Source organism: Aethina tumida, chromosome 3 (genome assembly GCF_024364675.1).
Source record: "Aethina tumida isolate Nest 87 chromosome 3, icAetTumi1.1, whole genome shotgun sequence".
Classification (NCBI taxonomy): Eukaryota; Metazoa; Arthropoda; class Insecta; order Coleoptera; family Nitidulidae; genus Aethina; species Aethina tumida.
This window is the reverse complement of record NC_065437.1, coordinates 35,722,295-35,742,378: the sequence shown is the minus strand read 5'-3', so window position 1 is coordinate 35,742,378 and position 20,084 is coordinate 35,722,295. Positions and strand designations below refer to the sequence as shown.

The 20,084-nt window shown below is 32.0% G+C and overlaps 5 protein-coding genes across 8 annotated transcripts in view; 3 read left to right on the top strand and 2 right to left on the bottom strand.

Moving 5' to 3' along the window:
- The first annotated feature begins 1,815 nt into the window (after window positions 1–1,815).
- Window positions 1,816–9,678, top strand: LOC109594855 (uncharacterized protein CG45076-like). 3 transcript variants are annotated; one of them, XM_020010103.2, is made up of 3 exons: window positions 1,816–1,949; window positions 7,574–8,936; window positions 9,348–9,678. In XM_020010103.2, the coding sequence occupies exons 1-3, from the start codon at window positions 1,941–1,943 to the stop codon at window positions 9,395–9,397; spliced, it is 1,422 nt and encodes a 473-aa protein (XP_019865662.1). In that variant the 5' UTR covers window positions 1,816–1,940; the 3' UTR covers window positions 9,398–9,678. The 3 variants fall into 3 exon arrangements, with proteins under 3 accessions (XP_019865662.1, XP_049820389.1, XP_019865661.1); XM_049964432.1 differs by having other exon boundaries at window positions 9,337–9,678; XM_020010102.2 differs by having other exon boundaries at window positions 7,574–9,678.
- Window positions 9,679–9,994: 316 nt separating this feature from the next.
- Window positions 9,995–13,099, top strand: LOC109594843 (probable cytochrome P450 304a1). The gene is made up of 10 exons (XM_020010077.2): window positions 9,995–10,085; window positions 10,137–10,385; window positions 10,439–10,608; window positions 10,662–10,928; window positions 10,987–11,104; window positions 11,162–11,342; window positions 11,397–11,514; window positions 11,568–11,709; window positions 11,762–12,656; window positions 12,710–13,099. The coding sequence occupies exons 1-9, from the start codon at window positions 9,995–9,997 to the stop codon at window positions 11,941–11,943; spliced, it is 1,518 nt and encodes a 505-aa protein (XP_019865636.1). The 3' UTR covers window positions 11,944–12,656; window positions 12,710–13,099.
- A 545-nt stretch (window positions 13,100–13,644) lies between these two features.
- Window positions 13,645–16,995, bottom strand: LOC109594852 (abl interactor 2). The gene is made up of 6 exons (XM_049964869.1): window positions 16,821–16,995; window positions 16,297–16,769; window positions 16,069–16,245; window positions 15,722–16,015; window positions 14,193–14,525; window positions 13,645–14,133 (listed from the first exon to the last, which is right to left on the bottom strand). Exons 1-6 carry the CDS (start codon window positions 16,847–16,849, stop codon window positions 13,970–13,972), a joined length of 1,470 nt encoding a protein of 489 aa, XP_049820826.1. The 5' UTR covers window positions 16,850–16,995; the 3' UTR covers window positions 13,645–13,969.
- LOC109594853 (glycerol-3-phosphate phosphatase) lies at window positions 14,597–15,635 on the bottom strand. The gene has a single exon (XM_020010097.2). The coding sequence runs from the start codon at window positions 15,559–15,561 to the stop codon at window positions 14,629–14,631; it is 933 nt and encodes a 310-aa protein (XP_019865656.1). The 5' UTR covers window positions 15,562–15,635; the 3' UTR covers window positions 14,597–14,628.
- A 777-nt stretch (window positions 16,996–17,772) lies between the features above and the next one.
- The window catches only part of LOC109594866 (disintegrin and metalloproteinase domain-containing protein 10-like), a 104,668-nt gene continuing 102,356 nt past the window's right edge, over window positions 17,773–20,084 (top strand). The window contains exon 1 of one of the 2 annotated variants that reach the window (XM_049964219.1): window positions 17,773–18,103. In XM_049964219.1, coding sequence (XP_049820176.1) covers window positions 17,998–18,103 — 106 coding nt within the window. In that variant the 5' untranslated portion in view covers window positions 17,773–17,997. The remainder of the gene's footprint in view (window positions 18,104–20,084) is intronic. The other variant, XM_020010113.2, reaches the window with a different exon arrangement.

The window sequence follows — 20,084 nt, the reverse complement described above, 5'->3', positions numbered from 1 at the left end:
TACTGTACTCTTTATCATATATTTTTAAATGTAGGAGTGTTCGTGACTGTTTGGCAACGACGATGCACACTATAAGATATATTCAATGTTTTTTTTTTTCTTTTGCATGGTGAAATCAGTTTTAATAGGCAAAACGTTGATATAAATCGATTAGTTTATAATTCCAATTATTTTAAGGGTAAAGTGCAGTTTGATTAAAACAATTGTCTACATCAGTTTCGCTTTATATAGCCTCAGATATAATCATGTTCAATTATCTGCTGGAAAGTCAAACGAACAAGGAATTCGCCTCCGGAATATTTGAAAAATATAAAACTGTGTTTTAGTGTGTGATTTAAGAAAGTATATAACGTGTCAGTCAATAGGAATCTAATTTATTCAATAAAGCAGAGTTGTAAATTATTTTGCGTGCTAATAGTATAATATGCAACATTAGAGAATTGTAGGTGTGTACTAAAGATAAAATTCGTTGTAAAATTCATGTATAAACCTTTTAATTTTTCTATTTATTTTGTGGTGCCTTTATTGCATACATTATAGTTAGCCATAGGACGTTCATATTATTTTAATAAATGTGAAACCTATTGATATTTATAACTATAATTTATTAAGTCAGGTTATTCAAAATTAAACCCGTTTATTTTATTGACATTTTGACAATAGAATTTATTAATAAAATAATGAATTGACATTAAATTTTAATGGCATTGTATGTTTTAACATTTAAAACAACTTTGTAGTTCCTAGAAAACACCAAAAATATATTGCAACAATCGACTTTACTCCAAAACTATTCAAAATACAGTATTTTCTTGTCGCTGTCTGAAATTAAATTTGTCATGAAATCACAACAAAGTTGAAAAATGTTTTATTAAGTAAGCTAATATAATCTAGTTATAACAAAACAAAGCTTTTATTAGCAGTTTATGCAACCTACTGTTTGTGTATGCAAATTAAAGATTATCTATTTAAAATAACACAATAAAAGTGCAATAATAATAGTACGTGAATTTGTACCATTTTATTACAATAAGCGTAAATTTCATCCCACACAAATAAAATATTTGTTTAATAGAACAATTTCTGAAACAATTTGCTTATTATTGATTTTCTTATATTTCAGTATATGGTTATTTTCTCTCTGACTTTAAGTTGATTACATCAGTATTGGAAACAAAAGAAATTGTTGCATAGACCAATTTTTAAAATTCTTCGAATTCCATAACGAGACAATTAACTATATTTTATTATAAGTGCAATATATAATTGGAACTTAAAAATTACATGCAATTTAAACTATTACCATTTTTAAATTGCGGCCCACGTAATTTAATTTTATTCAATATTCTGATAATAAATAAATGAAATATTAAAAATATGTTGTTTAAATTTTTAACACTTCAAACAATTTTGATAGTTTTATTATTATGTCTAGTAAAAATATTTAAAATGGTGTTATTTATTTTTATTTATTAAATTATGATTAGATTGGAAATAATTGAGGAGTTTATAATTGAAACATCCCAAAAGTGATAATGGCAATAATTTTTCAAATTACCTATTGACTTTTTTAATCATAATTGTTCTTTAAAAAAATTGACGTCTCAAATAATTGACAATCAAAATTAATTGGATAATTAGAAAAACAAACACTACGTAAGAAAAGAGATCGAATAATAAAACAACGATTTCATATTGAACACGACAAGTGGGCACACCCATTTAGACCGTACGTCTCGCTATCGAAAAAATGAACGTTTCGGTAAGCGGGTCACAGGTGAAGATGAGGATGCGTTTGCATATACCCCGCCGGTACAGCATTGGGTCCCGTGTACCGGAGAAATCCAACAGTTCCGCCGTCCGATTCAGTCTTCTTCAGACAGTGGTTGTGTCATAACAAAAGTGCCGTCTTACGGATCTAACCAATTAACGTCTCCAAGATGCGCTGGGTAATGTTCAATAATTATTATCGATTCTTATTCAGTACAGCCGGTGCGTGCGATGATCTTGATGTGCAAGAAAGTGATGATGCTTTTGTGATTTATTTAGAGTGATCGAATTGATTTTAATATTAATTAATATCGTACTATTTTTTTATTGGATTTAAGTTCTGGGTAAATTTAAGTCAAATTAATTGTTTAGCTTGTTAAAATTTTGGTGGAGGCAATTATTGAAAAAATTAAAAAATTGCAATCTTAAAATATACGTTAGATTTGTCTTATTTAAATTATTTTATTTAATTTAAATTAGTAACTCTTTGTATGTTAATTTTAATAATATATTTATATAAAATATTATAATTAAGTTATATTTAAATAACATTCCGAGCATAATTTTGTGAATATTACTTTTGTTTCACATTAATTAATTAATGCAAATATTTTTGTATTGTAAAAGGGATGTAGATATGATGTTTAGTTTAATAATAGGTATATGTAAAAACATATAAAAGCGAAATTTTTAAAATATTTAAAATTCTTCTAAAAAACATTTATTAATATTCTGTCACAATTTAATTAGTTTTGCAATTTATGTGTTTAATTATCGGAACATCTTATTTTTTTGTGCCAGTAATTTTAGAATGAAATCATCTTCATATATAAAATTAAAAAATGTAGATAGGCACAAATATTTAGAAATTTCTCCCTATAAAAAAAAAAATAAACAGAAAAATATTTTTAAAGTGAGTTCCGTGTTATTTATTTTAGAATAATAATTTAAAAGTGAAATTCGGGTCGTCAAAACTATTTTGCTTATTTTTATGAATACAATGGTCCAATTAACTTATCTTAATGCAGTATCAGTATCACTGTCCCACGTAATTTGCACTTTTATACGCCTTTTATCAGGCATAAAATGAATAGACAAAGTATTAAAACAAGCTATTTATTTATTAGCATAACTTAAACAACATCAGCTTTTCAAATTATTTGTTATAATTGAATAAAATATTAACATACTGATTTAATTCTATTCTGAAACGAAATGTGTAGGTTTAATTATTTAATAATATGTTAATGAATTGCAAATTTAGACAAGGTTTAGGACCGGGTAAACTTAATTTAAGACAATTTTCAAATGTTAATCAGTTAAAATTATTAACGATGCGCTCACTTACCTACAAAATCTATAATATCAGGGTCGGCATATTTTAAAATAAAAAAATATATGCATCTTTACATCCGGCAGATGATAATATTAGACCTTGTAATTAGTTAAAAATAGATTAGATTGCTTTTTTTTGCAAATTCTGACATTTAAAGTACATGGTGAATGCAGTCGACCACAGAAATTGAAGCGGTTTCCTCAATTCATTTGAAAGGAGGCAAATATTTGGCGTACACATAAACTGAATGGAACAATTACTTGGTGAAATTTGCGGGCATTACATCCTTAGAAATGCAAATGTATTGGTCGAAAGCTCATTTATTAACGAGACCGACAACTGTTAACGTTTCTTTTCCATTACAACTACAAGTCCATTTTACTAATTTCAATTGAATCAATCTCTTCGGAAAATGATAAGTTGTTTATAAACGTGAAGAGGATTATGGAGCGGAAAGATTTAAACATTTTAACTCTCCTGCCTTTATTAAAATAATACAAAATTATTTGGTTGGTGTACGTGACCGAGACTTTACCGTTTTAAGCTTTGGTAGTTCAATATAATTTATTACTATGACAAGAAATAAAAATCTCCTCATGTGGTAACACTCCAAGAAAACGTAAAATTTTATTGCTCTGAAAGAGATTAGATTTCAATGGAGCCATAATAAAAAGTCAACAAACTACATGTTTATTATTGTTCCGAATTCGCTTTTCTTTTTATTAAATTAAAAGTCTTTTGGCTTCCAATTATTCGCATACTAGATGGTGCCAATTCCATGGGGCATTTCATTTTGCTTTTTACGCTGAAACATGTTGCTTTTACAATGAGTACCAATTAAGACATTTAAATTAATTAGACGCTTTTGCATACAATGAAAGTCTGTTATACTTGATTAGCAGGAAGCGTAAGGAACGTGCATTTTAAATATAATAAATTATACTCTTATTATCTTCGGCATGTTTGTAGCTGAGACACTAGAGTTTTTCAGTTTTTATTGATGTATGTTTTATTATATATTATACAATTTGGTTTCATAAAATAACTATACATTGAAAATTGAATATTGAAATTGATTATTACAGCTGATACAATAATTTATCTTTAACTAAATTTCATTAATATACATCTATGATTTATAGTTTAATATATATTTTTTTTAAATATTTAGAATAAAATTTACATTTAACCCAGGTTCCTTGTCGAATGCATCATTCAAATCTCCAAAACTAATTTAAATTTTCTCCTTAAATTCTGTATGTTATATGCGTAGTAACAATCATTCCAGTGATTATTTATTTAAATATGCACGCACGCTTCCAATTTACAAATCTCGTCGTCTTTAGTTCCTAAGCAATTAAAGGAACAATCACGTAGGATGCAATTAAAAAAGATTTCGTAATTCACATTAATTATGTGAAGATGTGATAAAGCAGAAGAAATTTCATAATGATGTTTATCCGGTAAAATTTTCATTTATGCAAACATTTTCTCTGATTTCATTTACAATGTATTGTCGCCAAAAACCTTTTGCTAAACTGCTACAAAACAATCGATAATTTGATAATAATACATCGTTAGAAAGTCATATATAAAACTGTAAAAAACAAATCATTGTATGTCAGTCAAATTGCACAATTCTTTTTAAATTTAAAACAATTTTGTCCGTCATATGTATGTTGTTTATGAAGTCTCTCAACATACGATACAACAAATTGTGGCCAAAAGAAAACATGAATTAATGTAAGATGAGAATGCGTATTCTATAAATGTTCGTGTAAAAAATCAAATGTCACCGTAGAATTAATGGTAAATGGAGTGAATGAAAGTACTCGAATATGACATTTACGAAAGAAGAACTAACAACGATAAAAAACCGGAAACATTTAAAACTGAAATAAAATAGATTGAAAACAACACTTTTACTTAATTATTCTTCCTTAATGTATTTATAATACATATTGAAATATGCAAGTTACATAATTAACCATATTTTAAATGATCTTGATCTCCATGGAAGAGTGACAACATATAATTATTTGTCAATTCGCCATTTCATTAGAAACATCCCATTTAACTGTGTTTATAAGAAACAATAAAAATAATGATAACATGCACTTCATTGCAAGTCTCACACCTTGGCTAATGACCTTAAATGAAATATGCTGCGGTGAAACTTAAGAAAAGAATCACTCGCGAGAAGAGATATCCTCATCACTTTCTCCTTCAGTAATTCAGGTAACAAATTAAGAAGCTGACGATTTTATTATTAATACAAACAAAAATGTATCGATGTGCGCTACGCAATCGTTTGTCTGTGGATAAATTTTCATTATGTAAAACAGGAAAGCTTCCAACAAAATCCATTAGCAAGTGAATATTTCCAAATACGTATAAATTTCACGTGTTTTACATTTAATAAGCATAATTCATCAGATCTGTATCTTCCTTTAATAAAAAAAAATTCATAAGCTTTCTTCATAAATATGTATCGGACTGGACATTCCTGTCTGGATTTGAATAATAAAATTAGGAAGTTGGACATTAATTAATTGGTTACGAAACAAGACGCACATCTGATAATTATTTCACCTGTAATTTGTCTGACTGAGAAAGTCACAAATTGAAAAATTGATTTGTTCAATGAATCTCATAAGTTATATAGTCTCATATAGCTTTCTCTCCTCCTCTTGACATTGTTAACCTTGTTTAATTTTCTTTATTGTTTTAACCATCAGGCTATATAAGTCATTTTAGATCCAGGATCTAAATCTAGATCTAATTTGTGCCTGTCTCATATATTAAATAAATAATAACTAGAAGGAAAATTTTCCAATTTTATCAAGGGTATCATTACAAAAGTGTTTAACACAGTGTCACTGATGATTCAGCCGTCTATGCGGTCTCAAATGCGGACATGAAAAAGCAATTATTATCCACATACCGCAATGTCTTATGTGTGAAACTTTTCTTTATCTTAAAACGCAACAATGCCAATGTTTATATTGTAGTGCTGACTTTCTACGTCGTAGGTAGGCACGCAAAAAAATAAATTGAATCGTAAGTAAATTCGGGCTCACCCACGCATTAGCACCAAGATATTTTTTAATGGAAAGTGATATTCGAGGTAAAAAACGTTAAGTTTCTATTAATTGCTGCATGAACAAACGCATACGCATGATATTGGCTACAATTATGATTCGTTACACTGGTCGTTATGAAATTTTTATCTATAATTATCTCGACTTTTGTTATGCAAACAGCAATATTAATATTTGGGTATTACAAACGTTGATGTTCCTCAGTCATGTTTGTTGAGTTTTTTATTTCAATTAGCCCGTGTAAGTCATGTTTTGATGTAATAAAAATATGATATGAATATGAATAAATAATAAGTATTAAGAAATAAAAATAATTGAATAGCATATAAGTTTGAATACTAAAAAAGTTTTTTTTTAACTAATTAACTAAAAGAAGTACCAACTAGATTGATATTTCCATTTTGGTTGCAGAAATATTTTTTAGGTGACAACTAAATATAGTCGTTTTTTAATTAAAATATGTGCTTATATTGTTAATCAGTTATTAGAATTATAAAAATGTGATTAGATGGGACAAGCACTTCTTTAGATCTATATAATTACACGCATCTTGATTATGGGCATAATGTATAGGTGTTACGGTCCGGCAAATTAGACGGTCATGCCTTGCCATAGTCTCAATATGCATATTCGCTAGGAATTGTGTTTACGTTGCCACAATCTATGTCATGCATTCAATTCAGCTTGGCCATTCCTTTAATTTCACTCTTGTTCAGATCACGACTGACCTCTAGCAGATCTCTTGAACTTTGTCTGAGAACTACCGACAATTCGGTCTTTTCAAGTCACTCGTCATTGATATGTTGTTCGCTAATGTCTTATGTAGTTAATAACATAGATTATTTAATTGTATGAAAAATACTGATATGTCTATGCTCTAAAGCAAATAATAATATTTATATCACATATATAGTTACGAATTAATATTGATATAAAGATTAAGAGGTCAATCATTTACACAAATAAAGTAAATAGTTTTGGCATTAATTGATTCACGACACGAAATAAAACAAACACTAGAACAATATGGATACTAATTGAAATTCATTAGAACATTTTCCTCATAACCTGTTGCTACTGTTTAACGAATGCGTAAAAATTTTGTGCAAATAAAATCATCTCGTTCGAAAGCCCCGAAGGTCACCTGTATTTTTGCGAATTTATCGCTTTCACCCAACGGAAAACTCTCATCTTCATTCGTGGTGACATCAATGCATTGGTCGGAATTCCGCGTAAAAATAAATTGCCAAACGCGTAACGCACTTTCTTTGCCTTAAAGCGTAATCGGAAATTTAACCTTATCCATCTCCTATTTTACATATACATTGGCATTTCATTATTGTTTTCTTACTCTTGATTATTTCAGGTATATTTCTTGGCATTTCTGATGATTGGCTGTTTAGCCGAAGAAGACATCTCAGACGAACCCTCGATTGCAGACCCACCGGCCAAATTGGATAGTAGCCTACGACGTGCTCTTCTAAGAGCACTCACCGAATTAGAAAATGAAGAAAACGATAAATTATCATCGCAAGAACCCAACGACAAAATCGTAACCAAAGCGAAAGCGTCAGCGGTTACAATTCTCACTAGTTCTGAAGAAACTAAAAATGAAGAAACACAAGAGTCCACAACTGAAGTAGAGAAAAACGAGGTTATTGTTCAAAAAAGTAATGGCGTCCAGTCAAAACTAATAACAACAATCGAAAATCAAGATTTGGATCCTATTGGTGAAGCTGAAAACTTCTTAACCAGTGCCAGTAATAGTTTCAGCCCACAGAATAACAAAGTCTTGCACGAAAAGACCGAAGACATCAAAACTGCTGATGTTAACAATCGCATAAATACTATTGAACAAGTGGACATAACAACTACAACAGCAACCAAAAGGCCTACCGTGGAAACCACCACAGCAACCACGACTACAACGTCAACCGAAGAAAGTGAGGCCAAAGCTGAAGAAATTCAATTTATCAATGCACCTCTTGTAGCTGCGTTTACGGTTCATCAAGACGAAAGAGGTCTTCCAAAACGTGTCGAACCAATTTATAAACCTACTCCGAACTCTAGAAAAGTAACGGCTACTGAACTGAAAATCATTGAACAAGCAAAATTGAGGCAAGAGGCAATTATTAAGCAACAAGTGGCTGAGCAACAACGTATTAGACAACAATATGAACTTCAACAAAAGCAAAAGGTTCTGGAACAAGAAATTCAACGTTTAAAACAAATCCAGCAACAACAAGAAATTTTCTTAAGACAGCAATTACAAAGAGAAAAATTATTGGAGGAAGAAATTAGGTTACGTAATAGTGGTCTTCCCTTTATCCCTGTTGGAAAAACGCATATTTCCAATCAAATTATTCAAACTACTCAACAAAAACCTGCTCAGTTAACTTCAGCGAAAAAAGAAGTTGTCACGAGCGAAACTAAGGAAGCCGTTAAAACTAAAACAGATTCGATTACTCTTCAACCCAGCATTTCTTTCGATCCGGTGGTAGAAGCCGGCAAATTGCCAATTAACGGACAAGTGTTGCCAGTTAGAAATGCTGTCAACTTCCATCAGCCAATTATTCAAACGTCTACTTTCGAACAATACCATTCTTTAGCTCCAGGAATACCCAATATTGTTACACTCAGAAATTTCCAGCCAATCCTTGTTGAACCGGACGTAAGTGCTTTTACCACCCCAAGAAGTAACAGAGTGTTCAGACAAGAAAGTGACACAGGTAACTTCTTTAATAGGAATGTAAACAATTTAGGTGGCTCGTCATTTTCCATTCAAAAATCAGTTCAGCCTCCACCATTTCAGCAAGACAACAGATTCCTTAAGTCTAATCTTCAGACTACATTCAGCGTACCAAGTACTTTCAGCATCGTCCCGTCAGTAGAACAATCATCTTCATATAACTTCAACGCTTTCAATCAGCAACCCATTCATCACAACAGGTTTTTCAGGTCAAACTATGACAATCATCAAATAATTTCCAACAATTATCAACCTCATAACTCACAAACCGTCCATGGTCGTTTAAATAACCTCATCTACAATTCTGGTCTCGTTAGAAATAATGAACAACAAGAAAATCTCGGAGTTGTCTCTAAGGTTTTATCTTTAAATCATGATAGTTTCTTTGCAGGATCAAACCCAATTCCCCAAACAATACAACCACCGCCAAGGAAAGCTTGATGATTAGTCCAGATATTTTATTTCTGGAAAACATGATAGTCATTATTTTAGTGTTTGAACTGAAAGTGTTAAAGTGACAAATGGACAAAAAACCTCTTGAAGCCAGAATGCTTGTCATGTCTACTATATGTACCTAGTAATAGAATAATTCTTGAAAAGAAGATGTTTTAATGGTACCTTTATTTTTAAACTTAACAATCTAGAGTGTAATATTTATTTATTTAGAATTTAGATATAACTTGTTAACATTATAAGATTTGTATAAATAAAATTTTTCAAAAGTAAAATATAACTATTTATTTAATATTGTCTATTTTTAAAAATAATTTCATAATGTTGCAAAAAAATTTTAGTATTATATTTCATAAATGTCATATAATTCTAATGGGACAAATTGATAAAAGTGATCGCGTAGTCAAGCTAATTAATAATATTAAATTATCAATTTAGTTCAAATAAATACGGGAATCAATTATGGCTTATTTAAGTGAAGATAAATAAATTATATCGGTATCAAGAGGTCATAAATATAAAAGAACCTGATTTTAAAATACACTGTTAATTGATTTAGAGTATTCAAGGCTTACGATCATTGCAATGATTACGTTATTGCTTTATATTGTTACAATTTTACTTATTATTTATTGGTTACTTTCTTCAACATGGAAACCCGAATATTTTCCTCCAGGTAATTCAAATATTAAATAAATTTTCTATAATTAAATATATTTTTTTGAAGGTCCACCTCGTTTGCCTATTTGGGGAAGTTACTGGTATTTGTTAAAAAAGGACTACTATTTTCCTCACAAAGCTCTGGAATCTCTAGGAAAACAATATGATACAGATATATTGGGCTTTTATTTGGGTGATTTTCCTGCAATTACTACTATGAACTATCGTACCTGTAAACGATTATTGTTAAAAGAAGAATTCAATGGAAGAAATGATACTATAATTATACGTGAAAGAGGTTTGGGAGCACCAAGAGGTAAACTAGTTAGGCAAATGTAACTTGAAATTGATAAATAAATTGTTTATTAGGAATATTTTTCCTGGATGGTCCGGACTGGAGGGAACAAAGAAGATTTACTCTAAGAAATTTGAGAGAGTTTGGATTTGGGCGCAGATCAGTTAATATAGAAAATTTTGTGACAGACGAAATTAAAGGCATTATGGATTTGGTGACTTCAAATCCTCCAGAAGAATTTAAGGTGCATAATTTAATTAATTTTAATTTTATTGTGAACAATTGTGTTTATTGTAGAGCTTTTTACCGGAAAAAGGTGTGGCATTATCTCCAGAACTATTTTACGCACCTTTACTGAACTCTGTTATGCAAGTTCTCGCATCTACAAAATATGAAACTATGAAACTTATAAACATTGCAAAAGCTGCACTACGTTTTCAACGAAGTGGTGATCCTACAGGTTCTGCTATAAGTTGTACACCTTGGTTACGGTTTATAGCACCAGAATTTTTTGGATATAATACAGCAATAAGGGAAAATAGATACATATTAAACTTTTTGCAGGTAAAAATATACAGGTATATTTATTAGTCATCTTTTATCTTACATAACATTATTTCAGGGCGTCATTGATGAACACAGGAAAACTTTTATTCCCCATGATCACAGAGATTTAATAGATGTCTATATTCAAGAACAAAAGGATAGAGAAGAACAGGGTGAAGTTGGTAGTTTCACAGGTACGTAAAGCGATTGAGACCAATTGACTATAGTATGACAAAAAATTTCAATTTCAGATGAACAATTTTTAATAGTCATTTTAGACTGTATGTTCCCAGCAGGTATTGCCATAGGTCACACATTAAATTTTCATTTTGTGAATCTTATTAATAACCCTGGAGTTCAAGTTAAAATGCAAGAAGAAATTGACAGAGTTGTAGGCAGATCGCGCCTTCCTACTTTGGACGACCGACCAAAGTAATAACATACCTTATATGCATTTGACATATTCTTGATTTTATATTATTTTAGGATGCCGTATATAGAAGCCACAATCAGGGAGAGTATGAGATATGTATCATTAAATCCCTTGGGTATCCCAAGGAGGTGTACTAAAGACACAATATTCGAGGGGTACTTTATCCCAAAAGTAATTTATCTGCAAGTGTTGTAAACAATATATTAAATGATTTTTTATCTTAGGATACAGTGGTTATGCCTGGAGTACATTTGGCCCATTGGGATCCTAAAGTTTGGTCGCAACCAGATCAATATTTACCAGAACGATTTTTAGATCAAGATGGCAATTTACTTAAAAAAGACCTCACTTTAGGCTTTGGAGCAGGTAAGTCACATCGAAATTATATTTTCAAAAAACTAATGCCCATATTTTTTAGGTAAAAGGTTGTGTGTTGGTGAAACTTTTTCCAGGCAAAACATGTTTTTAATAATTGCGGGTCTCCTCCAGAATTTTTCTGTTCAGTCAGCAAACGGAAAACCCATAGATTTGAACAATATTATTACAGGGGTAAATTTATCAATTGATAATGTTTATATCAGGTTTATACCACGATATTAAATTATAGAATACATACTATATTGAATAATATAACGGAATTAATAAGAATGAAACAATAAATTATTTTTTGAAATAAATTTTGTTTTTTTTATTTATATATTTAAGTATATCAAATATAAACAATTATAAATTAATGTATAAATATATTTTACAATATATTAGATTTACATATGAAATATGGATGTCACGTCCTACAACGGCCGGACCAACGTTAGGTTGTATCTCAATGTGATTTTCTGGACATGCACCGAAATTTTCAGTGTCGGCGCTTTCCATTTCTTCGCTTCTACCCATCGCACCTACAATGTATACTTTTTTGGAAAAATGTTCTGAGTTCAGAAAACTAGCTGGCAGATAAGCAGTGCTTAAAACATGATCATTATCAACTTGATACTTCATTATTCTGGCATCTTCAGCAAAGCGAACATGAGTTTTCGTCGAATTTTTGCTCAACATAACTGTTTGCCCGATTTTTTAATTGTGTTGAAAACATCCACTATCCCTGGTATTGGTTTATCAATTAAAATAGTTTCTACGTCATCCAATATACCATGAATTTCCCTCAATGTAAAATCCGGTAAATTTTTGTAGTTGGCGTTTGACATTTTTATCTTGTCACTTTTTTAATTTGTCATCTGTTGTCGTCATGCCACGTCGGATGATTATAATTATGCCTTTTCAGATTATCACCCCTGAGGGGGTGATTATAAATGGTATGTAAACACACACTAACTATAGAAATACATAAATCTAATCAATTATTTAGGTACGTTTCAACTTACGTGGCATTTTAATCGTGAGGTCCGAGACGTAGCTAACGTTGCCCGGAGGCGGCGGCGGCAGAGGCGTCTGAGGCTGCTGATGGACCATTGGGTGGACCATCCCACCTTGGGGGATGGCTTGATTGTGAGACCCCATGGGCAAGATGCTGTATCCAGGCCCACGTTCGCCAGACCGCCTGGGGTACTTGATTGGGTGATTTGGGCCATAGTGGCTAGGAACTTGAGGCGGCGCCGCTACGGCAGGAGGAGTCCTACAGTCCCGACTACCCTTACTTAGAGTACTACCATTGACAGATACCACAAGAATTCATTTAAAGTTATTTTTTGTATAAAAATTTTGGTATGTCATAAAATATAAAAATATGAATAAATTATATCACAAAAATAATACCTTTATTTACTTTACTTAGTGGTAGGTGCAGTACCCACCACAGAATTTCCAGGAATTGCATTGACAAAATGGATGCTTCCTGAACTTGCCCCACTTTGTTTTTGCCTAGGTGTCATATTATCCCTCACGCCATGAACATTAAATGATTTTTTATCTTAGGATACAGTGGTGATACCTAGAGTACATGATTCGTTGGGATCCTAAAGTTTGGAAACAACCAGATCAGTATTTACCAGTACGATTTTTAGATCAAGATGGCAATTTACTTAAAAAAGACCTCACTTTAGGCTTCAGAGCAGGTAAATCACATCGAAATTATATTTTCAAAAAACTGTTTTTTAATAATTGTGGGTCTCCTGCAGGAGTAAATTTATCAATTGATAATATTTATATCAGGTTTGTACCACGATATCAAATTATCGAATACATACTATATTGAATAATATAAGGGAATTAATAAGATTGAAAGAATAAATTATGTTATGAAATAAAATATTTTTTTTTTTTTATTTCTATATTTAAACCTATCAAATATAAACAATTATAAATTAATGTATAAATATATTTTGTACCATGCTATCAATGTATATCATAATTTACAATATACACAATTATAACAGGAGTTAGTAGTTTTATGTTCTATTTTTTATATATAAGTAAATCAACTACAAAATAATATTTGATTTGCAGATTTAAATAATTCTTAAGGTATATATTAAATATTGACATTAAATAAACGTATAAAATATTTATGTGTATTATTATGTTGAATAATTTGATAAGAAGCATAATTAAACACAATCTTTACTTTCAACTTCAGTGCTCTATTTTCTAATAATTAAACGTGTCATATTCAGACACAAGGCTCGACATAATTTCCAGGGAATAAACCAGTAATTCCATCCATTACTCCTTCCCACCATCCGTCATCGTTCTTTTTCAATACATAAATTACTGCACTTTCTTGGAAGCTTAACTCGTCATCTTTGTCAGCATAGTAATCATATATGGCAACAACTGAAAAAGAATAGTTAAAAATTACTACGCAGCCCCATAACGGGAACTTAAGAACAAACCTTTTTCAATATAGTTTTTGGGAACCCATCCCGGTAAATCCTCCTCATCAGGAACAATGGGCATAACTCCAGACGTTCTAGGTCGTCCGAAAGCTTCATGTTCATCGTGCTCAGGTGGCGGCGGCGGGGGCAACGGAGGGGACTGCGACCCACTGCCGCGTCCCAATGACGATGCCAACTGTTGAGAAATGCGGTGTCCTTGAGCATGCGACAATGTGTGCATGCCCAGGCTACCGTGGGGTACGGGACCGTGCTGTCCGCCCATCATCATTGGATGATGTTGGTTTGAGGACAGCACCATCTCCTGACTGTTAATTAATGGGGATGGCGGAGCTGAAATGAATATAATTAAAATTATTTATGATCTTAAATGTTATGTAATGGCATATAATAAATAAAATATATTAAATTACTGCAGGGTGTTTATTAGAACTGATTAGGACAATCTTGGTCTGTTGAAAAATTTTACCAGGGATCCCAATGAGTCAACATAAAAATCCGGATACACTACTAATTTCTTCTTTGTACTTTTAAGCATATCTAATGTAGTGTCGCCAGTTAAAACCAAGAGCGTTGTGTATCCACACTTGTAGCCAAATTCTATATCACCAGTAACAGAATCACCAACAATAAGTGTTCTCCTTGGATTGATATTGTGATTTTTCACCAAATACTCGTGAATATACGTATGTGGTTTTCCAATAATAAATGCCTCTCTGTTTGAAGCAGTTTCAATAGCTTCTAATAAGGATCCAGGACCTGGCAATATTAATGATGACTCATGAGTGCTGGGTAGCCTTTCATCGCAACTTGTTCCAATAAACAAACATTTACTATCCTTTAAATAAGTCGTAGCTTTTATTAGTTTTACATATGAAATATGGATGTCATGTCCCACAACGACCGCACCAACGTTAGGTTGTATCTCAATGTGATTTAGATCACTATTAAAATCAACTTCAGTATTTTCTGGACCTGCACCGAAATTTTCAATGTCGGCGCTTTCCATTTCTTCGCTTATACCCATCGCACCTACAATGTATACTTTTTTGGAAAAATGTTCTGAGTTCAGAAAACTAGCTGTCAGATAAGCAGTGTTTAAAACATGATCATTATCAACTTGATACTTCATTGTTCTGGCATCTTCAGCAATGCGAACATGAGTTTTTGTCGAATTATTGCTCAACATAAACAACTGTTTTCCGGATTTTTTAAAAGTGTTGAAAACATCCACTGTCCCTGGAATTGGTTTATTATGATGCCAAAGGGTGCCATCACAATCAATTAAAATAGTTTCTATGTCTTCCAATATACTATGAATTTCCCTCAATGTAAAATCCAGCAAATTTTTGTAGTTGGCGTTTGACATTTTTAAATTGTCACTGTTTTAATTTGTCATCTTTGTCAGGTCATGTGGTCAGATGATTATAATTATGCCTTTTCAGATTATCATCCATTATGGTATGTAAACACACACTCACTATAGAAATACCTAAATGTATCAATTATCCAGTTAGGTTGCAACTTACGTGGCATACTAATCGGGTGGTCTGGGACGTAGCTAACGTTGCCCGGAGGCGGCGGCGGCGGAGGCGTCTGAGGCTGCTGTTGGGCCATTGGATGGACCATCCCAACTTGGGGGGTGGCTTGATTGTGAGACCCCATGGGCAGGGTGCTGTATCCAGGCCCACGTTCGCCAGACCGCCTGGGGTGGCCAATTGGGTAATTTGGAGCATAGTGGCTAGGAACTTGAGGAGGCGCTACGGCAGGAGGAGTTCTGTACTCTCGACTACCCTTACTTAGAGTACCTCCACTGACAGATACTACAAAAACTCAGTTATTTTTTGTATAAAAATTATGGTCATAAAAATGATACCTTTACTTGATGTTCTAGAAACCTGAGGTGGAGTTGGCGGTTTAGTGGTAGGTGCAGGACCCACCATGGAATTTCCAGGTATTGCATTGACAGAATGAATGCTTCCTGAACTTGACCCTCTTTGTTTTTGCCTGGGTGTCATATTACCCCTCACCCCATGACCAATATCATCAAAAACTAAAACAAATATTTTACTAACAACACACATTTAGATAATTTATTACAAACTTGAGTAATCTATAGGTTTTCTTAGGTATTTTATAGGTTTCTCTGGATTAGCTGGAGCAATAATCTTATACTGTCTACTAGTAGATTTGTTTGCAGTCAATACACCAATCTCTCTTCTTGCCACCTTTTCCTTGTGAATCATTACAGTTTGGGAAATGTGGTTCATCTGACTCTCCATCTCCGCAAGTTGAGCAGTTTGCAAATCCAATAATTGTAAGAAATTATATGCTAAAGTATTAATTTGGTATGCAACACTAGCTAAAGACTGTGTTGTATAGTTTTTGGTTTCTTCTAAAGCTCCTCTTTTATTATCATTTTGAAAGTAATTTGCCTCACAGTACTCAGCCACTCTTTGTAGATTTGTGTGGTTCTCAGTGAGATTGCTTCGTCCCTCCGGGATTTCTGAACGTAATAAAGCAGCTAATTCAGCCATTGTGTCACAATCACTTACAACACCAGATTCCCGACTTGGACTTCCTGTAATCAAAACAGTTAGAGCTGCCTTTGTATAACGAATGAGTTACTTGCCGTGCGCCAGATATTCAATATTCATGTTAAATTAATGCTAAGAAGCAGCTAAGCATGCTAAATATTACAAAGTTTTGCGGAAATTAAGCGTAAAAGACACTAAGAGAGCAGAAAACCCACCCAAATTGTGTATCAAGCCGTTGTCAACATTAATCGAAGATAAGTGACATTTAGGGAGTTGTGAGGCAAGGCTGCCAACTGTCTTTGTTTGGATAAGATAGAAAATATGTATATTCGGTTTTACTTTTTAATAATAGATGTCGCTACACGAAAGTTTAATTTTGGTATTCTCTGGTACTTCTTAGAAATTTGTTTATTGTCAAATAGTTTTTATGTATTGTGTCATGTTGTGTTTCATTATGGTTGAATTTTTTTGTTGACTTTGTCTTAATTTTTTATGAGTGTCAAAATGAAAAAAAAATTGTTTCATTGTGTATGAATATTTAAATAAATTAAAATTTAATACTTCATTGTTTATGTATTTAGAAATTTTAAATTTTTTTTATATACAAATTAAAAATTTTATACATTCTTATTTATTTATTTTACGTGTAAAACAAAATTGGGATAATTTAATCTGAAGACTATAAACGAATAGACATACAAATAATATTTTCAGTACGCGTGGAGTTTTAAACTTATCGACGTATATTGTTTTGACAATGACAAATTCTTTAATATATTATGAAAGAAGTAGATTTTTTGATATATCTATATTTTGAGTCTGAGTCAGTTGATCCACAGTACAACAAAGTGAACATTGAAGTGATCGTCACTAGAAAAATGATTTATTCTTTTAAATTCACCGAGTTGCAAGTACTCATCTGAATTGACCACATTACATCTCACGTCCAGTGTGTTCACTGGGTTGTCCGTGCTGCGCGGACCTCCGCGGAAACGCAACCGTGTCCGCGTGTCGTGAAAGCAAAGAACGGCCGTCGGCCGTCAGTCGACGCGAAACCACTGGTGGCGTCAGAGCGTGCGTAGGAGAACCGCGTTGTGTAGACACCAACCTGTTTTCACGGGAAATGTTCGCCACGGTCGAGTCGACATATCTCCATGTCGACTCCGTTTCGTCCTGCGGATGAACTGTTGCAACTGTACGCGGAAAATGACACTGTCCATCGACCCAGAGGTCCACTGTGATTGCCCTGTGTGCGGACGTTATTTACAATGTTTTTAAGAGAGTTATTGTTGTGCAGTGCTGTGCTCGTGTTCGCCTCCAACAAGGTTTACCTGGCCGATGCTTCACCGTTAGATCCTGTTCGACACATTAAAGGTAATTGCCTGACTGGCTGTTCCAATGTTTTGAACGGTCTTATCCGTGTGGCACGTTGTCTTAATTTTGCTCAAATAAAACTTTATTTTCGCAACATTACATCTTCGAACAATTGTCCGAATATTTATGTTGCACAAGGAGTATTAAGACTGTTATTTTGTAATACGTAGGTTGTGTTATTAAGTCTTGTATAATGGTCTAGTAACAGACTGTCGTAAATTTTAAACTAGTCCAGTTTAAAATGTAATTAACTCACCGTCTTTGTTGTTCTTGGTTCTTGGTGTTCGTATCACGTGCTTTAACAAAACAAAAATTTATTTTATACTTATTAAACATCTTCCTCTTCGGAAATGTACTTCTAAACTTACTTCTTTATGTTACGTATAGTTAGCGACTATGACATTATCCTTATTATTTCAAATCAATGGTACGTTTGCTTGCTTGTAACCTTTCCTGTAGCCGCAGGCTTGATAAATTGGTTTAATTTACCATTTTGTTTATCATAAGGTAATATTGTGGCTTAGTCACTATTTGAGATCTATAAATTATTCTCCAATTATTTTACATGTACCATGTACAATGGAAAGTGTACATAGCTAAATATGCAGACATGGATTATGGTTTGGCATTTTCCAGTCTTAAATGCGACGTGATACAACGTCTAACGTCGCCATCTAGTAAAAGTTCCATATTCGGTAAAGGGCAATGGTCTTTACACCGGTGGATTATGTTTAATTGTAGGATTTTTATATTTAATTCTCTTAATGGTCATTTCAGTTTTAAATATTAAAAACAAAGGTGTTTTAGGTGAAACATTATCGTTGAAAATTGAATCAAGTACGGAAGTCAAGGTTGATTACGTGTAAAATATATCATCACTTGCAAAAATCTAATATATTTATATTAGAATAAATGGTGCTCTTTCCTTTCTATGGAATCTTGATTAGGTTTTGGGCTAAAGATTAAAAATAATTTATGCTCTTATCATTTCGAGATACAAGTGAAAATTGAAGATGATTAGTTGTTAAAAGTTGAATTTAAATAATGGATTAATTCAAATTGTTAGTATGATTAAAAATATTAAACATTAAAATCCTTAAAAAAATTATTAGAAGAAATTTTAAAAACAAATAATTACAGAAATTGATAACCCATAACCATCGTCAATGACAACGAAAATAAAATTTATTAAAGAATTTGTGTATGTGTTTGCAATATAATTTGATATTCTTGTAAATCTCCTGTTTAATAATCAACATTGATTATTAATAAAGATTAGAGATCACAAATCACCAAACACATGAAAAGTAAAATCATTTTTGATCTGTAATTAAGTTCTTTGAAATTTTGATGGTCTTAATACTTTAATCAAAGTTTAAAAATCTTTTTTGCCCTGACAATGAAACTGATGACTATTTAAGTGCAATTTTAATGTCTATTTATTATTTAACATTGAAAATATGTAGAATTATTAAGAAGTGAGATTTATAATTTAAATTTATAATAAATGTCCATCAACATAAGGTACACAAAGTTTATATAAAACACAAATTAATTCTTAGCTGCAGAAAGTTGCATGTGTATTTTTAAGTCCTTCCAACATGGTGCAACTTTTCAGTACAATAAACTGCCTGACATTAATTTCTTAAAGTGTTTGTCGAGGATAAGGGGTTTGTGAAGGTAAATAAATTGCATATCAGTGACTAGAATTGTCTGGAAACTTTCTTAAGTTCACTTTCATCATATTTCCGAACAGTTTCGAGTATAGTTTGACAACGAACGATGAGAAATATTGATTAATAATGTCTCTTCTCTATAGTTACCATAATATTGTATATCCCTTGGTTTTACCGTTGGATCAGTTCGATGTTAAAGGTGATTAGCCTGTTGTTTCCGACATATTGAACAGTGCAGCGTCGTCTGTTCATATACTCTGTTAAAGTCTTATTAAACATGTTTACTCGAACAATAACGACGAATA